This window comes from Dunckerocampus dactyliophorus, chromosome 2 (assembly GCF_027744805.1).
Source record: "Dunckerocampus dactyliophorus isolate RoL2022-P2 chromosome 2, RoL_Ddac_1.1, whole genome shotgun sequence".
NCBI classification, from domain to species: domain Eukaryota; kingdom Metazoa; phylum Chordata; class Actinopteri; order Syngnathiformes; family Syngnathidae; genus Dunckerocampus; species Dunckerocampus dactyliophorus.
The window spans coordinates 41,312,138-41,326,473 of NC_072820.1; the positions used below are offsets into that span (position 1 = coordinate 41,312,138).

At 43.7% G+C, this 14,336-nt stretch overlaps 1 protein-coding gene across 2 annotated transcripts; it reads left to right on the plus strand.

The window, feature by feature from the left end:
* Positions 1-2,282: 2,282 nt before the first annotated feature.
* On the plus strand, positions 2,283-13,543 carry ercc4 (excision repair cross-complementation group 4). 2 transcript variants are annotated; one of them, XM_054769039.1, is made up of 11 exons: positions 2,283-2,576; positions 2,648-2,828; positions 3,334-3,529; positions 4,323-4,530; positions 5,583-5,763; positions 10,361-10,492; positions 10,578-10,682; positions 10,848-11,433; positions 12,138-12,230; positions 12,371-12,483; positions 12,557-13,540. In XM_054769039.1, the coding sequence occupies exons 1-11, from the start codon at positions 2,400-2,402 to the stop codon at positions 13,288-13,290; spliced, it is 2,706 nt and encodes a 901-aa protein (XP_054625014.1). In that variant the 5' UTR covers positions 2,283-2,399; the 3' UTR covers positions 13,291-13,540. The 2 variants fall into 2 exon arrangements, with proteins under 2 accessions (XP_054625014.1, XP_054625015.1); XM_054769040.1 differs by lacking the exons at positions 2,283-2,576; positions 2,648-2,828; positions 3,334-3,529 and adding an exon at positions 4,139-4,248 and having other exon boundaries at positions 12,557-13,543.
* The last annotated feature ends 793 nt before the right edge of the window (positions 13,544-14,336 follow it).

Genomic DNA, 14,336 nt, shown 5'->3' on the forward strand with positions numbered 1-14,336 from the left:
AGATCCACATTTTCAGACATTCTCATGCAAGTCAATTACAGCGCCGTCATTGTCAGCGCCTAAGAGGGATAATCCACCCAAAGATATGTCTGTGTTGTCACTGAAACCACATGCCGGAGCTCACTCTGCTTTTGTGGAGTAGATTTACACTTTTCACACAATTCAACTGCTTTTCATTTTCTCCACGCTTTTTTGCTAGTGCTTCGACTGGGAGAATCAATTAGCAAATCCGTCCATCCATCCATCTTCTATACCGCTTCTCCTCATTAGGGTCGCGGGGGCATGCTGGAGCCTATCCCAGCTGACTTCGGGCGACAGGCGGGGTACACCCTGGACTGGTCGCCAGCCAATGGCAGGGCACATATAGACAAACAACCATTCACACTCACATTCATACCTATGGGCAATTTAGAGTCTCCAATTAACCTAACATGCATGTTTTTGGAATGTGGGAGGAAACCGGAGTACCCGGAGAAAACCCACGCACACACGGGGAGCAATTAGCGAATCGAGAACAAAAATACTGAGTTTACACACACACACAAGTTCTCTCAGATCAGCTAATCAACTGCTCCTGAAGGTCCCGAAAACCACATAAACCAAGGGTGTCCAAAGTGGGCCCGGGGGCCATTTGCACATTCTAAAAATATAATGAAACATGAAAACTAAAAACAAACAACAGCAAAAACGGGAAAAAAAATCACCAGTAATTTTACAAGAACAAAGTCAAAATAATAAGAGGGTAAAGTTGTAATCTAAAGAGAAAAAGTCTTAATTTTATGAGAATAATGTCGTAATATTCAGATTTAAAATGACATAATTTTAGTTGCACAAAGTTGAAATATTAAAGAAAAAAGTTATTTTTTAAGTCATAATAATATTAAAAACAAACAAAAAAACATATCAAGTTGTAAGTTTTGAAAAATTAGGTTGCAGAAAAAGTTACAAGAGTCAAAATATTATGGGGAATAATGTCATATTTACGAGAAGAACGTTTACAAGTTTAAATAAAAAAAAAACAACAGCAGAAATGAAAAAAAAACAGCTGTAATTTTATAAAAAATAAAGTCAAAATATGAAGAAAGAACTGAAATATTCTAACGAGAAAAGTCACAATTTTACAAGAATAAATTTGCAATATTATGAGAAAAAATGATATAATTTTGCAGCAGAGTTGAAAGAGTAAAGAATTTTTTTTATGTTTAAAGTCGCAATATTATGAGAAATGAGCAAATTAATTTCAATTTTTTGAAAATTAGGTTGCGGAAAAAGTTACAATATTATGAAAATAATGTCAAAATATTATAGGAATAAAGTCATCTGAGAAGAAATTTAAAAAAAACAACAACAACAACAGCAGAAATGAAAAAAAACAGCTGTTCGTCACAATTTTATGACCAAAATCTCGTAATATTAATTAGGAAAAATAATTTCATTTCAGTAGCATAAAATTGAAATATTAAAGATAAATATGTTCTTTTTAAAAGTCGTACTGTGAGAAATGAAATATATATATAACTTCTTCGCATACCTACATGCGTTGATTTACAAAATATGGAACACTGTGCTTTTGCTGTTGCAACTCCCAGTATTCTGGAATGATCTGCCGCTGCACATTAAGCATGGCACATTTTAAAATGTTTCTTAAAGGGAAAAAAATGAAAAAAATCTTTTACAATAAAAAACACCTTATTTATTCTACATTTTTGTATATATTTTACATGTCTCTACTTGTATGTACTTTGTTTTATGTATTTTATTATTCTTCATTTTGATGTTATTATTATTTCATATACAGTACTTTGGTACAGATCAAAACTTTCGTTCACATTCACGTTCACGTCTGAGCTCCCGAGTTCACTTGTCAGTGGACCAAGACCCATCTTTCAAGCGGTCTCAGTCCGCTTGTTTGCCGTATGCCAAGGTTCAGAGTGATGGCATTCAAACTTGACCAAAAAAACCCTCACAAGCAGAGCAAGCTCATAAGAATTAGTTTTAACCTTACGAAACATGACACACAGTGAACGCACCCCTGAAGACGACAGGCTTCATCTAAACCCTGACCTGATATAAGGATTCCTTATCTATTTATTTATTTTAATTTGGCTATGAAATTAACAACGTTTTTAGTGACACATTACAGCATTTGTCATTGTGCATCATCATATTGGAAGAACTGTAGCCTCTGCTTATATATTTTACACCAGTAGATGGCGTGCTGACGTTTTTTCAACCTCTTACTTGTTGGCCTTTTAGTGTCACGTGACCGGAAGGGCCTCGTCAAAACATGAAATAACAAGCGCCATCTTACCGGTGATAGTAGGTAGTTTTTGTTATGTTTTGTACTGCTTTTAGCTGACATTTTGCTTGGTAGGGAAATTCGTGTCTCTGCTTCCACCATGGCGGGTGCTCTGCTGGAATTTGAGACCGAAATGTTCCTGAGTTTGCTGGGCTGTGACGGACTGCTGGTAGTGGCGGAAGGGATGGGAATAGACCGCATCCTGCTGCAGTTCATGCGGGTGTACTCGGAGCAGGGCAGCCTGGTTCTCCTGCTCAACACAACCACACCTGAACAGGTCGGCAACAGGCTCATTAACAGCAAGTCATACTTTAAATAGCGCTAACTGACCCGCGTTTTCTCCGTTAGGAGTACTTCACGGAGCAGTTGCGAATAGAGGGAGTGAGCCACTTGCCCAGGACGGTGACTAGCGAAGTCCAAGGTAGCGAACGATACAACGTCTACACCGACGGAGGCGTGCTGTTTGTCACCAGTAGAATCCTGGTGGTCGACTTCCTGACAGACCGTATCCCAGCCCATCTTATATCAGGTAAGCGTGCGTGCAGCACGGCAAATAGAGGTGTGCGGATCGAACCAAATATGGACATTATCGATACTAACGTGATGAGATCGATAGTTTTCTGTTCTATCCAGTCTTTATAACTATAACAACAATAACTGAGTTTGTGTCAGAATAGTACTGGTGTCATTCATACATCTAGCTTGTCCTCCTAGGGTCACAGGTGGGTGCACCCTGGACTGGCCAGCCAATCACAGGACACATAGACAAACAACCACTCACACCGACATTTACAACTATGGACAATAGAGTGTCCAATTAGCATATCTTTCATGTTTTTGGAGTAACGGAGGAAGTGAGAAAACCCATGCAATCACAGGGAGAATATGCAAACTCACTGTCAATTTACCTGTGTCAATCTACCTGTGTCTGTGTCTACCTTAGCAGCAGAGAGTAACTGACAGAAGCAATTTCTTACATTTACCTTTGAAATCAAATGCACATATCTTTTGCGTTCTCTCCACTTCCTGTCAAGGCATCCTGGTGTACCGCGCTCACAAAATCATTGAGTCGTGTCAGGAAGCGTTCATCCTGCGCCTGTTCCGACAGAAGAACAAGACAGGATTCATCAAAGCCTTCACTGACAAAGCCATTGCCTTTTCCTCGGGGTTCTGCCAGGTGGAGCGTGTGATGAGGAACCTCTTTGTCAAAAAGCTCTACCTCTGGCCCAGGTATATACACCCCCAAGAGGGTCAACTTTGTTTGATTTTATTTTCTATGTGGCGGCAAACCTGCTGTGTATTGTGCATGAAACGACTGATTAACTAAATTGCATTATTTTGGAGTCTTTCTATGGCTTTTTGTTAGGAAAGGTGGTGGTATTCAAATGTAACTGTCAGGGAGTGAACACAATGTAGTCTGTTTGTGTGGTTGTGAAAAATATCAAAGAGATATCCTGAACCCAAGAAAAGGGAAAACTGAATAAAGTGCCTCGGCATCAGCAGATCTCCGTCCTCTCTCTTGGACACCAAGTAGTTTTTTTTTGCATTTTCTTACGCTTTGTCGTGTCTTTGTACCACTTCACATAACTTAAGATAAAAAAGGAACTTATTGCCAAAATTCACGCACTTTCATGACAATTAACAAGGGTAACGTGTTTCTTGTATGGTGACAAAAGTGCTTTCATTTCTATTATTTATTATTGGAAACTCGAATAAGCTTCCGAACAATTGGAAGGTGCAACAACTTCCTCGTGAGGGTCCTTTTTAAAAGGGAGTGGCAAAGGTATACTGTAGGATGTATGTGTTCAAGTTAAAGAACATTGCTGCTTGTCTTCTGCTTGTGTGGATTTATTAGGATGACGGGATCTTAATTCTTGACTGCAAGCATCTGTGAAACATTAAGAAAGGATACAGATGCAAACATTGTGGGCTTTCCAACAGGTCCCACTGTATGTCTTTCAGCTTTCACACTATTTTGACCCCCTCTCATCCCTCTTTCACTCTTCTATTCTACATTCAACAGGTTTCAAGCTTCAGTAAACACATCACTCGACAGACACAAGCCAGATGTGGTGGAGCTCCATGTGTCACTGACGCCAGCGATGAGGGCCATCCAGAGCTCCATCCTGGACATAATGAGCGCTTGTCTGAAGGAGCTGAAACGCTATAATCCCACCCTGGAGGCTGAGGATCTCTCCTTGGAGAACACGCTTAGCAATGCCTTTGACAAGGTAGCTACAATCCTAGTTAAATCTGTCAATGTGAGAATATTTTTAGTTTCATGAGACCTGTCACGATAACAAATTTCTGCTAGACAATAATTGTCCTACAAATTATTGTTGATAATTGATATTATTGGCTATGTTTTTTGAGACAATTTTTTCATTAATTATATGGCATAATAATGAGAGTACATCGTATCAAAAGCAATAAACTTTAATTTCTGAAGAGTATTTAACATTGGAATTGGAATGTCAAGAGCTTTTAAATAAATTGAACAAACAACATAATAAACAAACAAAAACAACTCAGTGAAAATAAACTGGACTGTCAATCTCTTCTGGGAAAAATTCCGCTTAAATAAAAATCACAACCATAACCAAAAAACAACAAATAGACTGTTAAGAAAGAAAAACACTCCAATAAAAAACACACACATGCAGTTTTGTGGTGTATTGTTAAACTAATGTGGGGGGTCATATTTGAGCTGGACCACACATCTGTGGTGGCAGAAATGTTTCCGATGTTCTTCAACACATCTTCTTTCACTTAGTTATATAGTAGGAATAGGAATTGTTGTCTGTGACATGTATGTTCACATTTCTAACATTTCCTGAAATGTTGTCTTTTCAAACGTACCGTACTGGGGGGTTGCATTTCTTTTGTAAGGTAGTGAGCGACACTGTCTGTGAGCGCGCACCATTTTGCGCTATTTTGTTTATATGTACTTTGCCGACCAAACACCTCAGTAAGTGTTGGCTGTCGGTACAAAGGCTCTGCTGCACCTCCAGCGATATTTTTTCCACAGTTGGGAAAACTAAAAGGATGTTTGTGTTTCAGGTGTGCATACAAGTTGGTCGTGTTCCCCTTCTTCATCGTCACTACTTTGGAACAAATGCGACATCAGTTCATCCATATTCTTGCGCCTTGTTCATTCTGTTTAAAACCAAAATATTCGCACACTGGGGCTGTGGCATTCACCTAAAAAAAAACATCGCTTCTGTGCCTTCATTCATGTTAGCGTATGCTGGCTAACTTATTTTCACACCTTGTCATTATGCAGACCATCCGCCATTACTTGGACCCCTTGTGGCACCAGCTGGGATCAAAGACTAAAGCACTGGTTCAGGACCTGAAAGTACTCAGGGTTCTGCTGCTCTACCTCACCCAGTACGATTGTGTCACGTTCCTCAATCTTCTCGAGTCCCTCCGCTCCAGTCAAAAGAACTTTGGCTCCAACTCAGGTAGTTTAAAGCAGTGGTCCCTAACCTTTTTGGACTCACGGCCCAGGTTCCCACAAATCTGGGGGCGGTGGGAGTCGTACATTATAGCGATCTAATTTATCTCATTTAATAACAAAGTGGAACACTCGCAACAAACAACATAAACATGCAAAAACTTCTAACTATATTACTTTTTTAAATAAAATAATGGCCCATATTTCCAAAATTGATATGCATTTACCTCCTCCCTGAGCTACCACCTTATCGTGGTGGAGGAGTTTGCGTGTCCCGATGATCCTAGGAGCTAAGTTGTCAGGGGTTTCTATGCCCCTGGTAGGGTCACCCACGACAAACAGGTCCTAGGTGAGGGACCAGACAAAGAGTAGCTCAATAGACCTCTATGATGACAAAAAACATTGGACCACATTTTCCCTTACCCGGACGCGGGTCACCGGGGCCCCTCTCTGGAGCCAGGCCTGGAGGAGGGGCACGATGGCGAGCGTCTGGTGGCCGGGCCTACGCCCAAGAGACAACATGGGTCCCCCCTCCAATGAGCTCACCACTCATGGGAGGGGCCAAAGGGGTTGGGTGCAGAGTGAGCTGGGTGACAGCTGAAGGTGGGGACCTTGGCGGTCTAATCCTCAGCTACAGAAACTAGCTCTAGGGACATGGAATGTCACCTCTCTGGTAGGGAAAGAGCCTGAGCTGGTGCATGAGGTTGATAAGTTCCGGCTAGATATAGTCGGACTCACCTCAATGCACAGCAAGGGCTCTGGAACCAGTCCTCTTGAGAGGGGTTGGACCTTGTTCCACTCTGGCGTTGCCAGCAGTGAGAGGCGACGGGCAGGGGTGGCAATTCTTGTTGCGCCCCGGCTTGTGGCCGGCATGTTGGAGTTTAACCCGGTGAACGAGAGGGTAGTTTCCCTCCGCCTTCGAGTGGGGGGACGGGTCCTGACTTGTTGTTTGTGCTTATGCGCCAAACAGCAGTTCAGAATACCCACCTTTTTTGGAGTCTGTAGAGGAAGTACTGGAGAGTGCTCCCTCGGGCGATTCCCTTGTTCTGCTGGGGGACTTCAATGCTCACGTTGGCAGCGACAGTGAGACCTGGAGAGGCATGATTGGGAGGAACGGCCCCCCTGATCTGAACCCGAGCGGTGCTTTGTTATTGGACTTCTGTGCTCGTCACAGATTGTCGATAACAAACACAATGTTCAAGCATAAGGGTGTCCACATGTGCACTTGGCACCAGGACACCCTAGGCCGCACTTCCATGATTGACTTTGTGGTCGTATCATCGGACTTGCGGCCATATGTTTTGGACACTCGGGTGAAGAGGGGGTGGAGCTGTCAACTGATCACCACCTGGTGGTAAGTTGGCTCCGATGGTGGGGGAGGATGCCGGTCAGACCTGGCAGGCCCAAACGTATTGTGAGGGTCTGCTGGGAACGACTGGCAGAGTCCCCGGTCAGAAGGAGTTTCAACTCCCACCTCCGGGAGAGCTTCGACCGTGTTCCGAGGGAGGTGGCGGACATTGAGTCTGAATGGGCCATGTTCCGTGCCTCTATTGTCGAGGCAGCTGATTGGAGCTGTGGCCGTAAGGTGGTTGGTGCCTGTCGTGGCGGTAATCCCAGAACCCGTTGGTGGACACCAGTGGTGAGGGATGCCGTCAAGATGAAGAAGGAGTCCTATCGGGCCTTTTTGGCTCATGGGACTCCGGAAGCAGCTGACAGGTATCGGCAGGCCAAGCGGTCTGCGGCTCTGGCAGTCGCTGAGGCAAAAACTCGGACATGGGAGGAGTTCGGAGAAGCCATGGAGAACGACTTCCGGACGGCTTCGAAGAGATTCTGGACCACCATTCGGCGTCTCAGGAGGGGGAAGCAGTGCACAGTCAACACCGTGTATGGTGGGGATGGTGTGCTGCTGACCTCAACTCGGGATGTTGTGGATCGGTGGAAAGAATACTTCGAAGACCTCCTCAATCCCACCGGCACGTCTTCCTATGAGGAAGCAGAGCCTGGGGACTCCACGGTGGGCTCTCCTATCTCTGGGGCTGAGGTTGCTGAGGTTGTCAAAAAGCTCCTCGGTGGCAGGGCCCCGGGGGTGGATGAGATCCGCCCGGAGTTCCTTAAGGCCATGGATGCTGTATGCATGTCTTAATTGACACGACTCTGCAGCATCGCGTGGACATCGGGGGCCTCTGGATTGGCAGACCGGGGTGGTGGTTCCCCTTTTTAAGAAGGGGGACCGGAGGGTGTGTTCCAACTATCGTGGAATCACACTCCTCAGCCTCCCTGGTAAGGTCTATTCAGGGGTTCTGCAGAGGAGGATCCGCCGGATAGTTGAATCTCGGATTCAGGAGGAGCAGTGTGGTTTTCGTCCTGGTCGTGGAACTGTGGACCAGCTCTACACTCTCAGCAGGGTCCTTGAGGGTGCATGGGAGTTTGCCCAACCAGTCTACATGTGTTTTGTAGACTTGGAGAAGGCATTAGACCGTGTTCCTCGAGGAATTTTGTGGGGAGTACTCCGGGAGTATGGGGTATCGGACCAGCTAATTCAAGCTGTTCGTTCCCTGTATGACCGGTGTCAGAGTTTGGTTCGCATCCGGCAGTAAGTCCGACCCGTTTCCAGTGAAGGTTGGACTCCGCCAGGGCTGCCCTTTGTCACCAATTCTGTTCATTATTTTTATGGACAGAATTTCTAGGCGCAGCCAGGGCGTTGAGGGGTTCCGGTTTGGTGGCTGCAGGATTGAGTCTCTGCTTTTTGCAGATGATGTGGTCCTGCTGGCTTCATCAAGCCGTGAACGTCAATTTTCACTGGATTGGTTCGCAGCCGAGTGCGAAGCGGCCGGCATGAGAATCAGCACCTCCAAGTCCGAGTCCATGGTTCTCGCCCGGAAAAGGGTGGAATGCCATCTCCAGGTCGGGGATGAGATCCTGCCCCAAGTGGAGGAGTTTAGGTACCTTGGGGTCTTATTCACGAGTGAGGGAAGGATGGAACGCGAGATCGATAAGCGAATTGGTGCGGCGTCTGCAGTGATGCAGACTCTACATCGGTCTGTTGTGGTGAAGAGAGAGCTAAGCCAAAAGGCAAAGCTCTCAATTTACTGGTCGATCTACGTTCCTACCCTCACCTATGATCATGAGCTTTGGGTAATGACTGAAAGGACAAGATCGCGGGTACAAGCGGCCGAAATGAGTTTTCTCCGTAGGGTGGCTGGGCTCTCCCTTAGAGATAGGGTGAGAAGCAGTGTCATCCGGGAGAGACTCGGAGTAGAACCGCTCCTCCTCCGCATTGAGAGGAGCCAGATGAGGTGGCTTGGGCATCTGGTCAGGATGCCTCCCGGACGCCTCCCTGGGGAGGTGTTCAGGGCAAGTCCGACCGGTAAAAGGCCTCGGGGAAGACCCAGGACACGTTGGAGAGACTGTGTTTCCCAACTGGCCTAGGAATGCCTCGGGATCCGCCGGGAGGAGCTGGACGAAGTGGCCGGGGAGAGGAAAATCTGGGCCTCCCTGCTTAGGCTGTTGCCCCCGCGACCCGATCTCGGATAAGCGGTAGAAGATGGATGGATGGATATGCATTTACGTAAAATTGTATTTCGTTATTTTTTCGTTATTTTTTATTTTTTTTTTTTTTTTATCATTGCGCCTGAAAGGTTTCCTCGGCCCAGTTCAGCCCCACCCACGGCCCGGTGGTTGGAAACACCTGATTTAAAGGGTGGTGTGTGTGTGTGTGTGTGTGTGTGTAGGTTAGCATCATTAATTTGTTCCAGGTTTGACTCTAACCAAAACAGCCGCAAAGCGAATCCATTTTTCCCGAAAGAAATTATGTAAATCCAATGATTCCGTTCCAGAAAGCCAAAAATGTTAACACAAAACGCGTTTTTATACTTTTAACAATTATAGTTTGATATGCGGAAAACAATTCCAATTGCACATAAATACATACAAATAAATAATGAATGAATGGGATAAATGAGCATTTAGGGCTACTTTTACCTTCATTGAAGACATGAAAATGGAGCCAAAGAAAGTTTCAAGCATTTTGATGAAGGTGAAAAACACTACTGAATTGAATTGAATGGAATTCAAGAAATAACTTGCGACAAAACAGGAAGGTAGTGTTCGTGTTGTATCTTGCTACCACATTGTGTCTTTGGGGACACTCGCACCAAGAATCATGTCTTCAAGAAAGGTAAAAGTGATAAATGTTCTTTTATCCGATTCTTATGCATTTAGAATTGTATTATGCAGATAAAATTATAGAAACAATGTTTTGTGTTAACATTTTTGAGAGTCAAACGCTGATGACATCAGAGACAGGCTATGTAGCTAACTTTCGGTTCCGGTTGCCATTTTGTTAGCAAGCTAAGGATGTTTTGTGATTAAAAATACATTTAGAACACAGCTGGACTCACATAGTGTATTGATAACACAAGATATGTGTGTATATATATCAATTCCATTATTATTATTATTTGATTATTATATTTATTATGATTTTTTTTATGCATTTTTTGCATTCTTTTATGCATTCAATTCCAACTTTAAATATGTATCTCAAATCAATGGTTTAATGATTGGCCAATTTACCGCGCTGAAACATTCTTTTATCTTCTTAGGGTGGCTCTTCCTCGACTCCAGTACCTCCATGTTTATGAACGCCAGGAGCCGAGTTTACCGCATCCCAGAGAACAAGAAGAAACTTAAAGTAGATGCTGGAGCAGAGAAAACTCTGCCATCCTCCACCTCAGGTGACACTGAAGAGACCCTAGAAATATTTCCTCAGAAGGCATTTGAATCATAATAATGAGATTGCTAATAGAGCGTGTGTTTCAGAGGTGAAGCGGGAGCTGGTGCTTGAGAAGAGTCCCAAGTGGGATGCTCTGACTGAGGTCCTGCAGGAGATTGAGACGGAGAATAAGAGCTCTCAGTTTGAACAAGGTTAGAGGGTGTGTTGGTACATTGGTTTGTACTGCCATTTTAGCACATTTAATAATGCTAATCATTATTCCCTGACATGAGAGGGCCATCATTTCATTTTTATGATAGATAGGATTATTTGCACAGAGAATATCAACAAAAAACAGTGTAACAAATCACTTTTAGGTCGTGTGCTGATCTGCGCTAGTGATGACAGGACTTGTGCCCAACTGCAGCAGTACATCAGGCATGGCGCTGAACGGCTCCTGAACAGACTGTACATCCGCACCATCGCTAAGCGAGATCCATCAGCTCCCTCTGGTTTTGATCTGGCAACGCACAAAAAAGGCAATGGCTGCCTCAAATGCGGGTCCAAGGGGAAGGACCAAGGGTCATCCAAAGGCAAGGAGCCTTTGCGGAAAAAAAAGGCCACCAAGACCAGGCCATCCCTGACCTTGACACAGATGATTGGGAAAGAGCAGACGGATGAACCAGTAGTGATGGGCAGCAGTGAGGATGACATGCCTGGAGAAGAAGAAGCAGCATCAGAAGAAGAGGCTCTGAAGCAAGATTTATCATCTGATGCTTACTACGCTGTACTGAAGGAGCCCCTGATGGTCATTCACCCCCTGAAGGGCTGCACCGACCCCCACAGCCTTACTCGGGTGCTACATGAAGTGGAGCCCACTTTTGTGGTGCTTTATGATGCTGAAGTCAGCTTTGTGCGCCAGCTGGAGATCTACAAAGCCTGTCGGCCTGGAAAACCACTCAGGTATGTGAGTAGCAGGTCATTTCGAAGGTTATTACCTCCGCCAAGGAGTTTTATCAATACAGTGCTTTGCCTCCATATCGTGATATTAGGCCTGTCACGATAACAAATTTTGCCGGACTAATAATTGTCCTCCAAATTATTGCAGATAAACGATAACAATAACATTCAGTCAACATTACTGTATTTTGAAACCATTTTTTGGGTAATGCAATGGTAATGTATGGAATAATAACATAAGTACGCAGTATCATAAGCAATTGACTTTAATTTCTGAAGTGTATTTAACATTGTAATTGGAATTTTAAGCACTTTTAAATAAAATAAACAAACCCATCCATCCATTTTCTATGCTGCTTATCCTCACTAGGGTCACTAGGGTCATGCTGGAGCCTAGACTGGTCGCCAGTCAATCGCAAGGCACATAGTCGCCAAGTAAGCTAACATGCATGTTTTTGGAATGTGGGAGGAAACCGGAGTACCCGGAGAAAACCCACGCACAAACGGGGAGAACACCTCTTGCCATCCAGCCTGTTTTGTAGAGCAAGAGGAGGAAAACAAACATGCATGCACATGTCAATATATCAAGGCCAGCAAAATTATCAAGTTTGTTTTTATTTATTGTGAGGTTAATTGCTTTATTGATTATTGTGACAGGCCTACTTGAGATACATCTTCATATATTATAGTTAGCATTTGCTTCCTAGGGTGTATTTCCTCATCTATGGGGGTTCGACGGAAGAACAGAAGTACCTGACTGTGCTGTCCAAGGAGAAGAAAGCCTTTGAACACCTAATTAGGTCAGAGTCATGTCACTCTTGTCTGGTGTCACAGTTAATTTGTGTTCATGTTGGTGTCAGCATCTACTAACTAATGGGTGTCCAAACTTTTCCACACTTTGGAGACCCCTGATCTAATTGGATCACTTTCGATTTTGCAGAGAAAAAGCGAATATGGTCATTCCAGAGGAGAGGGAAGGCCGAGAAGATACCAATTTGGACCTTGCCAGGAATTTAGAGCCTGCCAATGCCACCACCAACACTCGCAAAGCAGGCAAGTCTTTTTATATGCGTATAATCTCAGGGTTTTTTGGCTGTTGTCTTGATGGGTATTTGTGTTTATCCAGGAGGTCAGGACCAGCCCAAAGAGCCCTCACGGGTCATCGTAGACATGCGTGAGTTCCGTAGTGAACTACCCTCCCTACTTCACCGCAGGGGCCTGGACATCGACCCTGTCACTTTAGAAGTAGGTGACTACATCTTGACGCCGGACGTATGCGTGGAGCGCAAGAGCGTCAGTGATCTCATCGGCTCGCTGCAGAGTGGTCGCCTGTATACCCAGTGCCTCTCCATGAGCCGCTATTACAGAAAACCAGTGCTGCTCATCGAGTTTGACCCAGCAAAACCCTTTTCCTTAATGGCCCGGTCCGATTTCCGCCACGAGATATCGTCTAATGACGTTTCCTCCAAACTCACCTTACTCACGTTGCATTTCCCACGCCTTCGCATTCTCTGGTGTCCCTCCCCGCATGCCACGGCTGAGCTCTTTCTGGAGCTGAAGCAAGGTCGCTTAGAACCAGACGCCGCTGCAGCTCAAGCGGTCACGGCCGAATCGGACACGGTGTCTGAATCGGCAGAGCTCTACAACGCCGGACCTTATGACTTCCTGCTCAAGATGCCAGGGGTAAGCACGAAAAACCTTCGAGCTCTTATGAAAAGCGCTGACAGCCTGGCTGATCTAGCCAGACTCAGTCAGGATAAGCTAGCAGAAATACTTGGGAATGCAAACAATGCTAAATTACTCTATGAGTTCCTGCATAATGTTGCAGGTGTTCAAGCTCCAGCACACAGGATGAAATAAACTCCACTCCATTTTATATCACGGGCTGATTTTACATCTTATATATTAAGTCTAAAGATTTTTTTTTGTCCAATGGGAGTGTACTGATCAAACCGAAGTAATTATAAATAAATATTGCAATTGTGGATTAATTTTATGAGAAAATGTATTTTTTCAAAATAAATGTCCTTTTTTTTACATTTGCAGTGTTGTCTCCAGTTAAGTGTACAGTAATTACCTATTTTATGCCCTAAAAAAGTGTCTGACATGAATAAATTTGATGTAAAATTTTGTTAGGAAGAATGCTATGAATGCAGAGGTATGTCAAATTTAATGAACAATATATAGTCAACTATTTTGGCTTTGAAATGAATATTTTGCACAAGAGTTGTATTGTTTTTAAATAATTGCAGATAATTTAACATTTTATGCACAACTTACTGCAAAAATATTTAACTCTACTGCACTATGATACATTTTGTACATCAACGATCCTAAAGTCAATCCATTGTATGTATCCAATATATGCTATCTGAACAAAGCAACTACATCTTTGCTTTGGGTTATAAGTAACCAAACAAAGAAGTGTAATATCTAATAATATAATAAGTAAATAAGAATACTGTGCTTTTTTCTTTTTTTTTTACAATAGTACTGATAGGCCAATACTTTGGACAACCCTGATTTATTGGAAAATATGATAAATACAATTATATGTATATAGTCTAGAATATATACTGCTCAAAAAATTAGAGGAACACTTCAAAAACACATCCGATCTAAACTGGGGGAAAAATGATCTTGAATATCTTTCCTGACAATAAGTGGGTGATGTATTAGTAACAAAATGATGCCACATAATTTTGTAGAAATGAAAATGATCACCCTATAGAAGGGGGAAATCAAAGACACCCCAAAAATGAAAGTGAAAAAATGATGCAGCACACTGGTCCATTTAGCTAAAATGTCATTGTAGCAACTCAAAATGATTCTCAGTAGTTTGTGTGGCCCCCACGTGCTTGTATGCATGCCTGACAACGTCGGGGCATGCTCCTAATGAGACTACG

Coding starts and splice junctions, on each gene's coding strand:
- ercc4 (XM_054769039.1), top strand. CDS start 2,400: ATGGCGGGTGCTCTGCTGGAATTTGAGACCGAAATGTTCCTGAGTTTG. Junction 4,531..5,582: donor TTAGCAATGCCTTTGACAAG/GTAGCTACAATC, acceptor GTCATTATGCAG/ACCATCCGCCATTACTTGGA. Junction 5,764..10,360: donor GAACTTTGGCTCCAACTCAG/GTAGTTTAAAGC, acceptor TTATCTTCTTAG/GGTGGCTCTTCCTCGACTCC.